At 39.9% G+C, this 19,202-nt stretch overlaps 1 protein-coding gene across 1 annotated transcript in view; it reads left to right on the forward strand.

Moving 5' to 3' along the window:
- METRNL (meteorin like, glial cell differentiation regulator) overlaps window positions 1–13,628 on the forward strand; it is a 37,501-nt gene extending 23,873 nt beyond the window's left edge. Inside the window, exons 3-4 of the mRNA XM_081319955.1 lie at window positions 9,057–9,116; window positions 12,298–13,628. Coding sequence (XP_081176081.1) covers window positions 9,057–9,116; window positions 12,298–12,614 — 377 coding nt within the window. The 3' untranslated portion in view covers window positions 12,615–13,628. The remainder of the gene's footprint in view (window positions 1–9,056; window positions 9,117–12,297) is intronic.
- Window positions 13,629–19,202: the final 5,574 nt, after the last annotated feature.

A 19,202-nucleotide genomic window follows, 5' to 3' on the forward strand; every position in this document is an offset into this window, starting at 1 on the left:
AAGTGCTCCTGCTATTTTCAGTGCAACCTGATGATGATGCAAGGCAAATCAATATTGATAGGTTATGTCAAATGAACCCTTGCTATGGTTTGACAGGCACTTTTTTTACAAATAAGAAATATTTGTAACAAAAATATTTTCTAACAAAAATTGCTTTGTTCCTGGAGGTTATGAAACACATTCTGCTTTTTTTCTTGCTTGTTTTTCAAGGCTCAAAAAATACTTCACAAGTAGTAATGAGGAGTGAATTGTCATTGGCAGCTGTATCATTGCTGGAAGGTAACTGAACAATCATAATCTCCTGATTAAAAACAAACAAAAACAACTCTGAGGACAAAGCATTTTTTTAATGTCCCCTGGAAATTGCAGAGAATAAATTGAAGGAAAATTGGTCAATTAACCATTTCAGGGGAGATTATTTCCATGACTTTCTTAGTAAGAGTATAAACCGATAAGGCAGGAACTGAGGCAACTGGACCTCTAATGCAGTTTTATGTTATAATATATATATATAAAAAAATCACCTTTCTCCCCTCCCTTTCTGCCACTCCATACTCCATACTAGGTAGTAAAGATGAAGAGGTGGAAAGACATATCATCACTTAATTCAGGTCATGATACCCCATTAGAGAAACTCCTACTTGACTTAACAGTGAGTCAGCATGATGACAGCAATATGCCATAACCTCCTCAACATCCAGGCATTTGAAAGTGCACCGAAACTGCTCTTCTTCGCTTGCACTTTCGGCTATTGTTGAACCATCTGTGAGGTTTGTTTGTTTTGGCTTGGAGTCCTGTGCACTGAGATTGTCTAAACCATCTGAATCACCTGAGTCAGGAACTATAATATTATTGTTGTTCTTAACACATGGTCCCATGTTGAGGAAATTAGACAGCTTTTGCTCATAAATTGTAGTAGTAAGAGAGTAACTAGAAAATCAATATGGAGGCATAGGGACATTCTGTTGATAAGGTTTTCTTTCCTCATGTAAATGCCTTGATAGAAGGGACACTACTGTATAAACCTTAACAACCAACTAGATCTTGGACAGTACAAATGCCTTTGGACTTTAGTTTCTTTTAGAGCAAACTGCCAGCCCACGGGCCGGATGCATCATGTGGAAGCCGTGCCCACCCCGGCTCCGGCAAGGGGAAAAAAGTCGCAATTCATCGTGACATGCCACGTAATGTGGCGAGTTTGACACTCCTGTTTTAGAGTATTTCTAGTTGATATTTCTTCTAATTTCTCATGCAGCAGCACCTGCATGCTCAAGTTTTCATAAAAAGTAGTAAAGGTTTTTAGCATGACTTATTTTTTTATTCAGCATTGGCACTGAAGTACACTGAGAATAAGTTTAATTGACACAGCATTCATAATGATGATGATGATGATGATGATGATGATGATGATGATGATGATGATGATGATGTTGGAAGGGATATTGGAGGTCATTTAGTCCAGCCCCCTGCTCAGGCAGGAAACCCTATACCATTTCAGACAAATCTCTCTTCCAATTGTATGAAAGACCTGCTACATAAAATAAAAGGGTCTTTTAGCTAGCAATATGCCTGTTAAAATGACATCACATGGACCGTTATTGCTGTACTCTATGACTTGAAAGTCTCTACATTTAAAAAAGTCATATATATATTGATTCAAGTTTTAAATAATTACTACATAAATCTGAATGCAACTATGAAGATTTCATTAAAGCAAGAGTCTTCCAGTTTTCTTTTTCCCTAAGTGCCATCTTGTCATGATCACTGGTGAGACTGACCATAGATGCATAATTAAATTGATAATTTCTCATTTTTATAATGAATGTAAATGCCCTCCCTACTGGGATAACAAAGGAAGTTGTAGTTCTCCACCCATTACATTTTTGGGTCTCCAGTGAGTAGATTTAATTAGCCTGCTGCTAGATAGGGCAGAGTTCTGAGTGAAAATGAATTCCATAACTGAATAGGGCATTATAGAAACATCTGCACCACCTTCTCTGTAGAAGTGACTGAGTATAAAAAGCAGCTTCATTCTTTCCTTGATTAGATTAGCGTGGGGTGTTTCTACTATTTCCAGGCTACATAGTTCTTAGAGTTGTAACAGATCTGGTCTTGAGTTGTATGTGTCAGCTATTTCTTTTCTAATGTACTTTATAATTGTTTTTCTTACATAAAAAAACAAGTTAGCCATCCAAGATTTCATCTTGTGAATGTTTATGAATGTTTATATCTTAATTTTCACATAATCCTATAATGCATTTGTCTTCCATAACAATTATCGGTACAATAACTAACATGTTCTATATACGAAGTTTTCAACTAGTTTTCTGTCATGGGAATCATTACCCAAGTATGTCAAAATGTGTATAGGGAAAAATGCTGTCCACACTAGAAAAATGCTATTTAATTAAGACAGTGAATCTAATACCATGCTTCGTGTAGAAATACAAATTAAGAATTTATAATTGATGGGTGTTCCTCCACTCGAGTCCAAGATAGTATTTGATTAAATTCAGCTTTAATTTTAATTGAAAACCAGAACTCTGACATCACATAGCCATTTTCCCTTGTGTTCTTGCTATTCTCTAGCATGATAGATGGAGAATCCACGAATGGGTTAACTCTGTCTTCCTGCCCAATTAGACGTAAGTGAGTCAAACTTGCCATGCCTCTCCTGGGCCAGGATACCTCCCAGTCATGACTTAGTCTGTGCCCAGAATAGACGTGGTGATTTTGGCTCCCAGAAATCTTGCTGAATCATCTCTTCTGAGTAATTGAGCAGTGTGTGTGTGTGTGTGTGTGTGTGTGTGTATGTGTATTCATCAATTAGATAGCATTCTTTTCAGGATTGGAGTTTTGCTTTTCTCCTTCCAGCTGTAACTCTAATTGGCTTGTAGCTCTAATTGAGCTCCAGCCTTCCAGAGGTCTCAACTGTTTTCACTGTTGTAAGTCCGTGGGGAAGGTTTTCTCAATTAGATAGCTTTCACTGTAGTTCTTTCAGGATCTTATCTTTCTCTCAGAAGCCCCAGGCTGTTCTTTTGCGGCAGGCTAGTTGCAGCCGCCATTTTGAATTCCGGCTTACTAGCAGCTGGCCGAGAGGAGGCTCTTCGTCAGAAAGCCTCCGCTGCCTTTTTCAGTGTGCTGATAGCATCAGAGGCACGCAAAGACTCTCAGAACTGCCTACCTTCTCTCCTGAATGAAGGGGGAAGGACAGGTTGCTTCCTTTTTTCACTACCAGCAGTAGCAGCCGCCATTTTGGGTGCCACAATCACATTGCTTTTACTCTGAAAAAACTTGTGCAGCCTTCTTTGCTAGCTTCTGAGAAAAAAACAACACGACAGGCTTCAAAGGTGCTTACCTTGCCTTCCCGCTCAGGGAAGTTGGTCCCTGAGCCTCTGGTCAGTTCACAGGAGTCTTTTTCAAGCTCCTCCTCTCACAATCATTGCAGAAGTTTCTGAGTTCAGATCCCTTCTGACTGTAGCACAATCATTGTTTGCCTTGCCCGAAACCTTTCAAAGTGGATGATCAAGTACAGGAGGCTTCAACTGTAGCTCTAGACCTCAACCTAGCTGTCTCATTGTCCATTCAAACAGAAGATGTGTGCTGGCCGTGCCATTCTTGGCCTTGCCGCCACCAACTAGGACCAGTGAGCTGGCTATTTATCACTGAGGTGATCTGTTGTCACTAGGTTTCTACATGTGAGCTGGCTGTCATCACCGAGGTGATCCGTCGCCACAGTAGACTTGGCCTGTGCTCCAAAGGTGCTTCAACTAGTCTTAAGGCCATCAGGAGCTTTGCAGGTGTGCCAGTTGTCAATTACGTTGGGCCTGCAGCCACCATTGCCATAGAGTACTTATTGATCCCTGGGAGTGGTACACAGCCTCAGATCAGTACTCTGCTCCTCTGTTTGAGATCCCTCTCAGCATTCCACTGAGATATTCCACTGAGTTAACCCATTCGTGGATTCTCCATCATCATGCTGAGAAAAGGCGTTCAGGTAAGACAGCGCCCCCTTCCATCTCTTTGACTAGGTGAAATCTGGTAATTTTATGGCTGTGAATATTTTTTTTCCTCCTGGCAATAACAACAGTCTAATCTATAGTCTTAGCATTTCCTTATAGACTTCCATCCAAATGTTAAACAGGTCTGATCCTATTTGCTTAGAAGCATGGTTAGATTTAGCTAACTGCTGTATTTCAATTATCTATGCCACGGGTCGGCAACCCGCGGCTCCGGAGCCGCATGCGGCTCTTTGAGCCGTCTCCTGCGGCTCCCAGCCGCCCGGTGCGCGCGCACCTCTTCGAACGGGCAGTGGTGCGCGCGCACCTCTCCAAACCTTTGGAGAGGTGCGCGCGTACCTCCGCGCGAATGGGCCGCGGCGTCGTTCTTTGAGGAAGCTGCCGCGGCCCATCTGCAAAGCTGCCGAAAGCGGCAGCTTTGCAGATGGGCCACGGCAGCTTTCTCGAAGAGCGACGCCGCTGCCCATTCCGAGAGATGCGCGCGCACCTCTCCGAACGACCGGAGGTGCGTGCGCACCTCCCCAAACCTTTGGAGAGGTGCGCGCGTACCTCCGGGCGAACGGGCAATGGTGCCGCTCTTTGAGGAAGCTGCCGCAGCCCGTCTGCAAAGCTGCCGAAAACGGCAGCTTTGCAGACGGGCCGTCACCGTCGGGCAACCGGGAACCGGTTCCATCTCACTTTTTAAAAAAATGGCAACCGCGTGCGTCCGTGCATGCGCAAAAAACCGTTTTGCGCATGCGCAAAATGTTTTTTGCGCATGCGCGTGCATGGACACACGCACGCGGCTCCCAGTTTTTTTAATTTGTGATGGAACCGGTTCCCGGTGGCTCTTTTCCTTTTTTAGGTTGCCGACCCCTGATCTATGCCATAACTATTGGCCATCAAATCAAGGATAACAGAATCCTCCTGTGCTTTCCTTGACCCTCTGAAAGAGAAAATTTGTCAGCAAGACAATCAGATACCCAGAACACTTGGCAGAATTTGTCTCCCAAATGATGTCATGGTAATTTAAATCCCTATCACTGCTACCTGATGCCTCTTAAAAAATATTGCACTTTGCTTCTGGAAAGCATCATCCATATATCTTTGGTTGGATCAGCCACAGTAAAGGCTAATAGTATTGCCCACATTCATTCCTCTGCTTATTTAAACCCAGATATCTCTGGCAGTATCACCACGTTAATTCATTTGAATTCCTTAGCAGATATGATACTTTTAATATACAGTGCAACTTCTCATCCCTAACTATTACTGCTATTTAGAAATGTTCAGTTATTTGAGTCTGAAATGTTTCAAGCTTGAAAATATCTCACCTCAGATTGGAAACTTACAACAGCTATTAAGCCCATTGTTTTTCAAGGCCAAAAGGTTTTTTGAGTTTAAAACAGGGCTATTTACAGGTGGTCCTCAACTTACCATGGCAATTGGGATAGAAAATTCATTGATAAATTATTTTGGTCATTTAGTAAAACATTATGGGACCGCAACTTGTAATCTTCCTGGTGGCTTCCCCATTAACTTTGCTTGTCAGAAGCCAGCTGAGATGATGATCACATGATCCTGGGATACCACAACTATCCCCAGATCATGATCACATGACCATGGGATGCTGCAATAATCATAAATGGAAGGACTGGTCATAAGTCACTTTTTTCAGTGCCTTGTAATTTTGAATAGTTGCTAAACAAATGATCCTAATTCAAGGACTACTTGTAGAACCTGGAACAGTTGAAACAATGTGATTCAAGTTGCAGACATTCTGAATATAAAACATGCTGAACATCCTTGAAACTACTCCTTCTGAGTAAAATGTATCTTTGTTATATTACAGTGATTGAAGTTATATCATCAGGTCTTTACCATGTCTATTAAATCACATTTGTTTTTCTGAAATAAAGACTTCAAGCTCATCTTTATTTCTAACAATCTGAGATTAGTGTTAGGCAACAAATCTGATAAATTTACGAATCAGTTCTCAACTCTGATTTCCATTAAACATTTTAATAGGCCCCACCAGACCAGCTGTCTTCTACATCAAGGCTTTTCAACCTTTTCACCCATTGTACCACTTTTAGGATATGGCAGCATCCAAGTACCACCAGTCGCCTAGCAAGGTGTCAAAAACTTGATGACCAAAAAAAAGGAAAAAAGTGATGAAGTACAGGTAGTCCTTGACTTACAACAGTTCACTTAGTGACTGTTCAAAGTTACAATGGCACTGAAAAAAGTGTCTCACAAGCCACAGCCGAGCAAGACCCCTGCCTGCCCACCTGGCGGCGCTCTTCCTCCTGTCCGAGGTTTTCATTGTTGTGAGCATTTCTGTTGAGGATTAGCAGCAGGTTTTTATTCCCCCCCGTCTGGTGGGTGGTTGCAGCAGGTTTTGGTCACTTCACATGACCCTGGGACATTGTGACCGTCATAAATATGAATCAGTTGCCAAGCATCTGAATGTAAATCACAAGACCCTGGAGATGCTGCAACATTCCAGCTGCTTCTTCTGGGCTCAGAAGTGCCAGGATCAGTGCCGAGCTCCAGCTGGAGCCTGGCACTGATCCTGGTGCTTCTGCTGAGCCCAGACAGCTCCGAAGAAGTGCTGATCCTGGCGCTTTCGCTGAGCCCTGACAGCCCTGCAACTCCAGACATCTCTCTCTCAGGCTTGTGTGGTGCCGGTTCGGCTCATCCCCCTCCCCCGCTACCATTTTTCTAGGATGGTCATGTACTACCTGCCAGATGCCAATGTACCACAGGTGGTACCCGTATCACTGGTTAAACAGCCCTGTTCTACATGATACAAGTGCTTCCATGATCCTTCATTTGAGGTTTTTGCTGTGAATTCCCACCAAAGACAGTTAAAACCTTTCTGATGAAGGACATTTTTACCAATCTTTATGCAACTCAACTCATGCAGCCTGGTAATACAGACTATGATAGGATATTCCCAGAATGGTGGCTGCTGCATGCCATAAAATATAATGTGGATCAATTTAGGAGCTAAATGATAAAAGTGGGATGGTCTTCCCAGTGTATTTCTGTGGTTTCTAGCCTGTGATAAAAAAAATCTCACTTTACCGTTGTGGTTTCATTACATTCCTGTAAAGTCTTTGATCACTTCCAATATTTCTGTAATTCAGTGGAACACTTTAAGATAAGTGGACTTCAACTCCCTGAATTCCACAGCCCTCCCAAATTCTGGGAGTTGGTCCACACATCTTCAGGTGAGAAACTCAGTAGTTATTAATAGCAATGAACCCCTTTGGAAAGGACCTGATAGAACCAGTTCACTGTTGGAGAGCAACCATCCCAGATGGGAGGGAGGCTCAAGCAAGGAAACCCAAGAAGGCTAGGTCTGACTCTCCCCTCCCTTTAAATTTCTTAGAGCCTTATCTAGTCTTTCCCATATGAAAGCTGCCAGTCTGGAGAGATTCCTGTAGTATAGGCAGAGAACAATAAAGCAGGTAGTTTGAAGCGTGCACATGTAGGTCTGGTTATTCAAGTCTGATGTTCACATTACAAATAGGATAGACAGAAGGAAAAAAATGTCAAACTCTCACAAAATATACTGTACTTTTACCCCCATCCCAAATCTCTCAAAAGAAAATGACGACAAGGTCATTTAATAGAGTAGAATAAATTAAGAGCCAAAGTTTATTTCCCAAAGAAGAAAAAGTTTATTTATTTATTTTTATCCCATCATATGCTAAATAAATAAATAATATCCCACCAGTCTCTCTCTCTCTCTCTCTCTCTCTCTCTCTCTCTCTCTCTCTCTCTCTCTCTCTCTCTCTCTCTCTCTGTGTGTGTGTGTGTGTGTGTGTGTGTGTGTAGGCAGCAAACATACCTCATATTCCTTCCTCCTCCTATTTTCCCCCACAGTAACAACCCTATGCAGTAAGTTGGGTTGAGAAAGAAAGACTAGCTTAAAGTCTCCCGGACAACTTCCATGCCTAAAACAGTACTAGAACTCACAGTCTCCTGGTTTCTAAGCCAGCAGTTTTTAAGCAGTACAACAAGAGAAGAATTAAGAGAGCTCATAGTGTTGAAATGCATAAAATGTATGCTGACTGGTCTTTTTAAGCCAGAAAATAAGGATGAATGGGTTCTTTACAATCACTAATTACTGTGCTGAGGGAAGGGGTAGCTTTCACAGGGAAACTGGCCCAAGCAAGAGAGGTTAACCCCCCCTGTCCCAATATACTGCGGTGCTGAACTGTATCAGGTCTACAGTCTTTACTTTGTAGCTTTAGCGGGGGAAAATCCAAGGGAAAAACATGGAGCTACACATGGTATCTTTAATATGTAGTGTGACCTTCAGACCTCTGCCTGGCTTCACAAACCAGGGATGCAGGTGTAGACTGCCTCTGGCTTTGTCCCACAGCCTTGTGGTGCAACTGCTGATGAATAAAGGCTACTGTGTAAGGGCACAAGCCAGCTGCTGTCTCTTTCCAGATGACTCTCTCTTTCTTTTAACTTCCTCTCTGTAGTTTCCTCTAGGCTCAACTACATCTTATGTTTAAGGCATGGCTACCAGCTGCATCTTTATTTATGTTCTTATTTTAAATGGACTAACCAGTTTTGTTGGTATAATCAGGAATAGTTTTTTTTCTTCCTATTTCAAGTTCTGATACCTGGAATGCAATCCTAGAATCAAAGATCTTGAATTCTGAATGCGTGTAATCTGCAGGAATTTTTGCTTACCTTTTAAAAGTTTATCCTGGAAAGTTAACCTCTGTCAACTTAAGGGAACTATTCTACAAGGGGATACAATTCAGTGTAGAAAAATAGACAGATATCAAAAGATTATTGTAAGAGAAAACGTCGTATTCTGGATATGACATTAAATATAATGTCATATCCAGAATATGGACTATTTAGTTTTTAAGAGATGGACATTTTCATAGAAAATATTGATCTGAAGAAGTAGTCTACACATTTGCTGGCTGAATTGAGTGGTACATTTAAGTTGGCCTTTAAGATGTTCCTGGGTACAACATTTACTTTCTTGAGATACTGAAATGCCCTTCTTTGTTTCATTCTCAGCTCCCTGCCGACCTTGCAGTGACACGGAAGTTCTTTTGGCTGTCTGCTCCAGTGACTTTGGTAAGTTTCCTTGATTTCTGGATGGCTGCTGAGTTCACCATTGCTCTGTAAAATGCCATTCTTCCCTTGGGATAATCTGCTGGATTTGGCCTACAGAAACTTCACCAAACAGTGAACAAACTGAAAGCCCTAGATTGTAACCAACAAGGGAGCCCTTTTCTGCTCATTTTGGAGTAAACAAAGTGTATCCAAGAAGTACAAAGGGAACAAGGGAGGAAAAAAGCCTTTATGGGGTTTTAGCTCTGAAGGGCTTCAATTAAATCATTGTGTTTGGCTAGTTCTTTTCTGCCATGGACAAAGAAAGAGATGGGCTGTGGTAATAGTGATGGAAGTTCAAAGGTTTTTAGGAGCGAGTAATAGGAATTATCCTCTTGATGTTTCTAAATAGACCCTTGATAAAAACTAAATCCCTGTTTCTTGTTGCTTTTAAAGATGAAGTTTATACTTAGTCCTGCAGGGGTATACTAGAATAGGGTCTTTCATCTTGCTGACTGCTTACCTATAAGAAAAGAAGGAGTTTCTCAAAATGTACAGAATGAAATAAAATTGTGGTGAATGAGACTTTTTCAGGAATAGAAAATATTTGCTTTTACACTGGTCCAAAAATATGACTAATTCTTCATCAAGGGTTACTTTTTAATAATACCATTGGGGGGGGGGAAGGGAAGGGGTTTTTATAAAACCTGAAAGCAAAACTGATTCAATTCAATCATTAAAAAAAAATCTTTTGATGCATAGACATCCAATAGAATTCTTCTGTAGGCCCTCTGGGTAGAAAGTGCTACAGTATGGTTGGACTTAATCAGTATGCTTAGCAGAGATCCAGCAGAATTATGTCTTATTCTTCTCCAAGTATATTTTGCTTGCAAAGATTGCCTGCCTGAAATGCTTAGATCATAAATAGAGATAAACACAGTGATCTGTGCCAGCAAAAGGTATAGCTTTTTTCTGTTATGTCTCCCCCAAAGAGACAAGTGGTTTTCCTTAGTATGACTAGTGGGGTAACTGTTTTCCTCTTTATGGTAGTGAAGTAGCATTAAAGCAATTTTCCCACGCTTGGAATCCAAAGTAAATGTTGTAATGAAACAGCTGGGCATGTCTGGTCTTGGATATGTGCTACAGATATAAATACAGCCTATTAGTATTGTGGATATAATAGGGGCATATTCTGAACAGGGAGGAGGATGCAACTCCCAGACATTGTGGTGGGGATTGCTCTTGCTCCGTCTTGATGGAAAATGTTGCCCAGACAGGTGGTGGCTTGCTGTATGTATTTCTTCAGGGCAGAATGCCAAAGAATTCAATGTAAATGTTACTGGCCATTAATAGAATGTGATTTAAATTTCTAGGGTGAGTTTTGGTGCAGGCCTTTATTTTAATAGTGAGGCTTATCCTGTTTAACTAATAGGCAAACTGGTCTTTTCCAGGTGTTTTGATACCTCCAGGTGTTTTGCTTTGTTTTGGTTTTTAGGTTCCTTGACACATGGTTATTTCTGTATTCTGAAATTTCCCAAAAGCTAAACAGTGCTCCTTTCTTCATGCTATCTTTATAGATGAACTCTTAACTTCATGCAAATGAAGAAAATATTTGTTTCCCTATTCTGTCAACTTTTTCAGTGGATAGATTGTTTAATGAACAAAGTACTCTTTTCCCTATGTTGTAAACTTTTGTAATGGATAGATTGAACATTGTTTTAGACACAGCTGAAATCAAGAAGTGCCTTGGCTCTAAACCCCAAGATTATTACAGTAAGCTTTAGTAGATTAAGCATGGATCATAGCATTTCTCAATTGTGCGCCCTTCAAATCTGTTGGACTAACACTTCAATTTCCAGCTTTCGTCCAACACACCTGGTGAGCAAAAGATTGGAGAAGGGGAGTTTATGATATATTTATTTTCTGATTATTTAATAATTGACAATACCTAAAATAGTTGATTTTCCCAATATTTTTCTGCTTGATTTACACAGAGATCATTTACATTGCACAGAGTTGCATTTACATTGAAGGATTGATGTATACCATAGATCAGTATTAAGTCTTATTGGATAGCCATAGCAGAACATTTCCCAAAGTGTTAAAGGTAAATGTTTCCCCCATCCAGTCATTTTCGACTCTAGGGCTTGGTGCTCATCTCCATTTCGTAGCTGAGGGAGCCAGCGTTGTCGACACATTTCTGTGGGGATGTGGTAAGCATGGCTATATGCCAAGGTGCACAGAATGCTATTACCTTCCCACCAAAGTGGTCTACCTATTTACCTCTCAAACTTGGGCTCTCAGCTTTCCAGATGACAGGCTCACCATCTTTAACTGCTGAGCCATTATGCTCCTTGCTGCCCAAACCGATGTCTCACATTTGTCCTCAATCTGGTTGATTTGGGGCAATAGTAATCCAGGACATCTGGAGTTAAATATATTGAGGAAGGCTGCTAGAGGAATATTACATTTCAAAAAGTATTGAAGCAGTTGTCTGAAAAATTGTGATTTGGACATTAGGTTACAAATCAGTACTGATTATTTTCTTTTTAACTTCCTTTGAAGTATCTATTGATATTTATGCATAAAGCCAATTAAACTGTGGTTTGGTGCAGTACTGTAAAATAGATCTTTCCCAGGCTGGAGATTATGAGAGGTAAGAACTAAATATGTCCAGAATGCAGCATTACTAGTTTTTGTTTAGTTTTGAGAAATGGGTTTAAAACAGAGCATTCTTAATCTAGATTATGTGTCATATTTGTTTTTAATTTTAAAAAGTTGTAGTTTGGAGAGTCACTAATAACAGTGAGGTGAAACTGGAGAGGTACTCATATAAAACTAAAAAATTGCTTTTCTTGGATGTGTTTTAAGTACCCGAAACGGGGAAAAGCCCTTTCAAAAATATTGCTATATGTGCATAAACTCAGATATACAATTTAAGGTTTCAAATGCAGCAGTGTATAATTAAACCAACAAACGGTGTAAGAATTTAGTCTTAAGAACATAACATAATTTGTCTCACTTGCAGGAAGGATGTTAACATCTGGTCCCGCCACTCTTTTTCTTCCAGGACAGCCACTGAGTAAAATAATTTGTTAACCAAAATCCCATGCATATTAAAGAGAATGATAAATGCTCATATAAAAGTGGATATCAGGGTAGCTTTATATCTAATTGTGTTTTTTTTGCCTGTGCTTCTTCCTAGTTGTCAGAGGTACCATCCAAAGTGTAATCAATGAGGAGGATCAGCAGGATTCCATTATCAGTATAAACATCAATAGAATCTACAGGCAGAAAACAAGGGTCTTCCTCTCTGCTGAGGAGAGTGGTCGGTGGCAAGGACAGATCAAGACTCTGCTTCAGTGTGGGGTAAAACCAGGAGACGGAGACTTCCTCTTCACTGGCAGCATGCACTTTGGGGAGGCCAGGTTAGGCTGTGCCCCACGTTACAAAGACTTCCAAAGGATGTATAAAGAAGCCAAGGACAAAGGACTAAATCCATGCGAAATTGGCCCAGACTGAAATGATGTTCTTCAGCTGTAGGTTACTCTTAGAGCTCAGCCAGAACTAATTCTTAGTTGCTGCAGATGTGTTGATTTAAATGGAACTAATAACAGAGAGGAACCATCTGATGTCAGGAACAGAATATTCTCCTTTAAAGAGGTCTGTAAGAGGAGGCTGGATGAGCATTGAGTATGGAGGATCACTGAAGTCTAGAGACTCCTTATTGCTGCTTGGAGGCTGGACTTTACAAATCCCGAGGTACTTTCTAACCTTATGACCGTACGACTATAAGAACCACACAAGCTGCTCCTCACGGCCAACGGCTTGCTTATGGAATTGACTGAAGTACAAAGCTAGAATGCCACCCCATATTTAGTCCATTTGAACTAAATTATTTTTATAAGTTCCCTGGGGTGGGGAGGAACGAAATGCGTCACAATCCATGTCTTAAAAATATCCATCAACCAATGAACCTTTGAATCTTTGTAATGCTAATGTGTAAAATGTGTTAAGCAGATGTAGCATTTTGCATGGTATACACAGACGACAATATGGTAGAAGCCGGTGAACCCATTTTAACACTGACGCTTTGTTTAAAAAGGAAAAAAAACAGAAAAAAAGGCTTGTTGTACAATTTTTTAAAAAATGGTTTCTTATGACAGAAATTTATGGAATTAAACACTTGCTTTTCTTTTCTTTTTCTTTTTTTAAGAGAGAGAATGTACAATTACCACCTGCAGTTTATGTTCAGAGTGAATGAGTTGTTTCCATTCCAGAGAAATAAAATGTTCCTGGATTTGAGCCAATGTTGTTGTGATTCCCATGCTGCTTCTGCCTTCTGCACTTTTAAATTTAACTGATTGGTATCTGCACCAGGGTGGCAAAAAATCTATTTTAGGTGCAGATTTTGTTTATGTACAATACTTGCACCATCTTCCAGGGACTGGAGACTTGCCTTCTCTCAAAAGGCATTTGAAAAGTTTGATAGCATTTTGAAATGTAATAGTCGCTATACCATACCAGCTTTGCTCAAATCTGGGCAATTAAAGAGTGCTCTTCTGTCATTGTTCTTCATTTACAAAATTTACATTCTTATTTATAAATGAGGTTCACTTTTATATAAAAAAGTATAGTGCAGAAATTAATGACAATTTAAATATGTGAGCATCCACAGCAGAATGAAATACAAATTTAATATAGTGGAGATGTCTTAGTACAATCCACTCGTGCCTGATGTATAGTTAACACTAGTTCTTCATTGGGAATTGATTTTCCATTTATTCCCAGTTCTATTATCTTCATTATTATTCCTCCACCCCAGTCTGTCATATTTGCGGTTTTCGATGCTTATTGTAAGGACTAAAAAAATGCAGCAGTCATATAAAACAATGGTAAAGAAGTGGATTATTTAGTATTCCACAAGAACTTTGAAGACATGGGATAGCCTCTGTACATTATATACCCAATTTCCCTATCTAATAATTGATGTGAATTGGTGTTGCTACAGAAGAACAACTCAAAAGGTTTTTCTGTATACTTTTTTCATTTTTACTTATACAATAATATATATTGGGCCCAAATATCCAGCTACTTCCATTTGACCCTTTTATAAATGTATACTGTATACTCCACTTTTGACTAAATGGATCTCCAGATTCACTTTGTGTGCCTTCAAGTTCAGCGTTAACTCCTGGCAACTGCCTGGACAAGTCCCTCGCAGTTTTCTTGGCAAGATGTCAGAAGTGGTTTGCCTTTGTCTCCTTTGGAGGGCTGAGTGTGACTGGTCCAAGGTCACCCAGCTGCTTTGTGCTAAAGTGAACTAGAACTCATTCTCCCGGTGTCCAACCTGCTGCCTTGATCCCTACACCAAACTATATCTCTCCAAATTCACTTACAACAGATTAAAATTTGTCTACTGCAATAGTTGCAAATGGAAAATGGCAATAAAATCAACAATAAATGCTCAATAATAGCACAATGATTGATGCTATTCTTCTATGCCCTGCCAAGGGGAATAAAAACTTTTATGACTGACATCCAAGCACTCACAATTTCCCTCTTGGACCCTTATTTAAGTCAGTTTCCTGAATAAGTCTTCAGGCCTTTCAGGTTTCTTCTGAAGTAAACGTTCTTTTGATTATATCCCCATATTCTGAAGTTAATTTATGCCTTCGCAGCATGTCCACGAAGCATCTTATGTTTGTCCTATAAATATTGGCTGGAGCCTGGCTTTTCTCTTGAAGTTACCAACTAACACTGATCACTCCCTTTCCAGCTATATTCTAAGTTCTTCGTCCTCCCTACATCTTAGGCTTTGCCATATGGCAAGTTCTCTTTTGTGTGGGAAGTTTTCAAAATTGCTGACATGCATTGCTACATGCTTATTATCACAATACTGGCAGGTGCACTCATAAAAATTAAAAGACTCTATAAGGGAGGAGTTGACAACAGTAATTTAATACACAGCCCATTTTTTTAACAACAAAAAGTCTTTAAGTGGAATATCATGGTCATGATCTTGATGATGGGCCACACCGGATGGCCAGTGATGCTACTCCCTGTCTTTATGTTGTGTTGTCAAACTTAACCTGTGGCTAAGGCTGTTTCTCGGGAAGGGCTGTCAGATCAGTTGAAAAGAAGGGATGGTGAGTTGTAAATTGAAGTGGAAAGCCAACCTGCTTGCTATGAAAGGAAACATTATGAATCGCTATTTCCTTTCACACTAAAGCTAATATTGAAGATGACATGGCTTTTTAAGATTTGGCAGCATTTTAAGACCCAAGAGGTTTTTGTTTTTTTTCTTAAAAATATTTTGAAGACCTCTTCTTAGAAAGTTGAAGCTGATGGATTTCAAAAAGCAATTTACATTTGAATGGTACAATTACAATGAATTAATTTAAAGCAGTATTAATATGTCTGAGCTCTGTAAGCTTGAACATCTATTGACAATGGGAAATGTTGGGAAAATAAAAATTACAAATGTTCATTTACAGCCTTTAGCAGCTTGACTTGTCTGCTTAACCTGACAGGCTCCCAAGGGCAATGGAAGAGGAGGCCAGTGTATCGACCTCAGTTTTTGATAGAAAAGAACTGGAAACAGCAATTCATGATATGAATGATAGATAAAGCTGCAGGATTAAAGGATATTCATGTTGATCAAATAAAAGTTTGGGGAGATTTTGCCAAGCAATGGTTGTTACCACTTTTTAATGTATGTGTGGCCTCAAACTGTATTTTGAAGATTTGGAGAAAAGCCCGGGTTATTGCATTTCTGAAACCCGGAAAAGAACTGAAGGACCCAAAGAATTTTTGTCCATTCCCACCTTTGCCATCCTTTCAAAATCTATGAGAGAGTTCTATTTAAATAGAATGTTTCCTATCATTGAACCAACTCTTATTCCTCAACAAGCAGGTTTCCTGCACAGGCCAGATATTTATATGCATCCAACACATAGAGAATGGCTTTCAATTAGTCCTAATCATAGGAGCTGCTTTCGTGGATTTATCTGCGGTCTGTGACACAGTTGATCACAGGGAGCTTCTCTTTAAATTATATAATATCACAAACAATCTTGTTCTGATTAAATGTATTAACCTTATTAATCATCACCTTCCAGGGAAGAAAGAACCGGTGGAGAGGCCAGCGACTTGGTCTTCCACAGGGGACCATTCAATATATATTCCAATAATGAACCTATTGGTCCTGATACATCAGGGCTTTTCAACCTTTTCATCCATTGTACCACTTTTAGGGTATGGCAACATCCGAGTACCACCAAGGTGTCAAAAACGTGACAAAAAAAGGAAAAAAGTGATGAAGTACAGGTAGTCCTCGACTTAACAACAGTTCGCTTAGTGACTATTCGAATTTACAATGGCACTGAAAAAAGTGCCCTCCAAGCCACTGCTGAGCAAGACACCTGCCTGCCTGCCCGGTGGCGCTCTTCCTCCTGTCTGAGGTTTTCATTGTGGGCAATTCTGTTGAGGATTGGCAGTGGGGATTGGGTGGGGGTGTTTGGTTTTTATTCCCCCCCATCTATCCTTCGCTCAGGCTTCTGCAGTGCTGCCACCAGTTCAGCTCATTCCCCTTCCCTGCTACCACTTTTCTAGGATGGTCCTGTACCACCTGCCAGGTGCCAATGTACCACAGGTGGTACACGTACCACTAGTTGAAAAGCCCTGTGATACATTGTCTTTCATCTGCATTAATGATTTGGCACTTACTGCTCAGGGTACTAACTTCCAGCAGGTGGAAGTCGAGCTTACTCTGGCTCTTAAAAATATTTCAGAATACTATAATGAGAATGGACTAAAATCTAACCCATCAAAAAAAAATGTGCATTTCATCCCCCAAACAGTTAGGCCAGTCATAGGCTTAATATTATCTGGGATGGAGTGGCACATTGTCAGAAGCCACATTACCTTGGTCTTACACTGGACCGAAGATTAATCTTTAAAAGACATTGCTACAACTTAAAGTAAAAGATCTCTACTTGTAATAATCTCCTCAGAAACTGGGCTGGAACTATTTGCGATTCCCACACCATTACTCTTTGGATGGCTACCCTTGCATTGTGTTACTTGGTGGGAAAGTACACCTGCCTGTTTGGGGCTGGTCTGTACACCCTACCCTGGTGGATAGGGAGCTTAGTGGTACATGCTGGATTGTTAATGGATGCCTACACCCCTCCCCACTTGACAAACTTTATATCTTGGCAAAATAGCCCAGCCAGGCATTATTCCTCAACAAGCTGGCTTCCTATACAAGCCAGATACTTTGTGTGGCACAAAACATGGGGTGTGGAAAGGTGTTACATGATCGGTATTACAGTGATTATTGGCCAAGTACCCCCTACAAAAAGATTGAAATCACGAAAGCTTTTTAGATTGTGCCAAGGAGATTGTTACTACACCTCAAAAAGAACAATTAAAAAGGTGGAAACTTCAAGTTAAACATCTTCATAATTGGATAGAACTGATTGAGGAGTTGCCTGAAGTTTCAGAGGAGGAATGGACAATTTGGAGATGTTTAAACAGACTACACATACTGGTTTGACTAGAACTAAAGACCACATGGAAAAAAAAACAAGGGTTTCTCCCAGAGGACAAGGGTATGTACTGCAAATGTGGCACTATTCAAACAACTATCCATCTTTTACAGTGCCTCCTGGGACTGACATGCACATAGAATGACTTGCTGGTAGGAAATATTCCTGTCATTAATGTGGCCCACCACTGTGCTAGAACCATATAAATCTGTTTTTATTAAAAGTGTTTAATCTTTTAATATTTAAATTAATAATTTTCCCCTTTCTAGTTCCTGCATTTCTGACACAAGGCAAGATGAGCTTTATTTGTGCTTACATTTCCTGGGGTGGTTGGAGACTTTTATACAGCTGGAGAGAAGCCTTTGTTACCCATCAATCCTAGAAGAACATCCTTCATATTAAATGTAGGACTATTTTAATTTCCATGGAAGACAAGGTAACAACTTCACTGGGTGAATCCTAGGCTGAAAGAAGAATTATCCTTGCAAATAATAACATATTAAATATGGCTTCCACATAAATCATGTTTCAAAGGAAGAAACTGCCTAATTTCTAAACTCTTTGATTAGAAGTTTCAAGAGTAGGTTGTCTGGATTGGCAAAGGTGTGTACACCCTGAACTAGAATAATAAGGGTGTGGCAAATAACATCTTCCTGTGGTAACTTTGGAGCATACCATTGTATTATTATTATTTTGGTATTGTACCTGCTTGTTAGTATAGGATTTTTTCTCTTCGTAATAGGATCAGTTTTCATGTACACAACTTGTGCAAATGAGCCTCTATCCAAAAACAGCTCATCTATTCATTGTAACAAAATGTTCAATACAATGTCCTAGAAAAGCATGAGGCAATCAGATTTCCAATCCACCCAAGAGCATCAGTTTGAGAGAAGAATCCCTGTTCCTTCTGATAGTTGGTGGGCAAACTTTTCTCTTCCAGCAACTAATGGAATGATGTACTGTATCACTTTGGTAATTGGTTGGAAATAAAACACTGCTGAATGATAGAGGCTAGGCATATCTGTTTTATTTATTTTTATTTTTCAAATATATACATTTATTTATTTATTTATTTATTTATTTATTTATTTATTTATTTATTTATTTATTTATTTATTTATTTATTTATTTATTATTTTATTTTATTTTATTTTTATTACATTTATATCCCGCCCTTCTCCGAAGACTCAGGGCGGCTTACAAGCTTAGCAGTAGCCTTCATTCTATGTATATGCCTGCTTATTAGGGCTTTCATACACCCCCCAAGCGGCATTATTACAAAGTCAGCTTATTGCCCCCAACAATCTGGGTCCTCATTTTACCTACCTCGGAAGGATGGAAGGCTGAGTCAACCTTGAGCCTGGTGGGATGCGAACCTGCACTAATTGCAGGCAGCTGGTGTTACTTAAGGAGGCATCAGCCCACTGCTCCACCAAGGCTCTTTTATGCAGTGTTCTTATAAGCAATCCATCCAAGTTGTTGTTGTTTGAATGAAAACCAATATCTACAATTAGGCAAATAAATTTTAGAAATAAAACTATTCATGCTATTTTAATAG

The sequence above is a fragment of the Vipera berus genome, assembly GCF_964194415.1.
Source record: "Vipera berus genome assembly, chromosome: 2".
NCBI lineage: Eukaryota > Metazoa > Chordata > Lepidosauria > Squamata > Viperidae > Vipera > Vipera berus.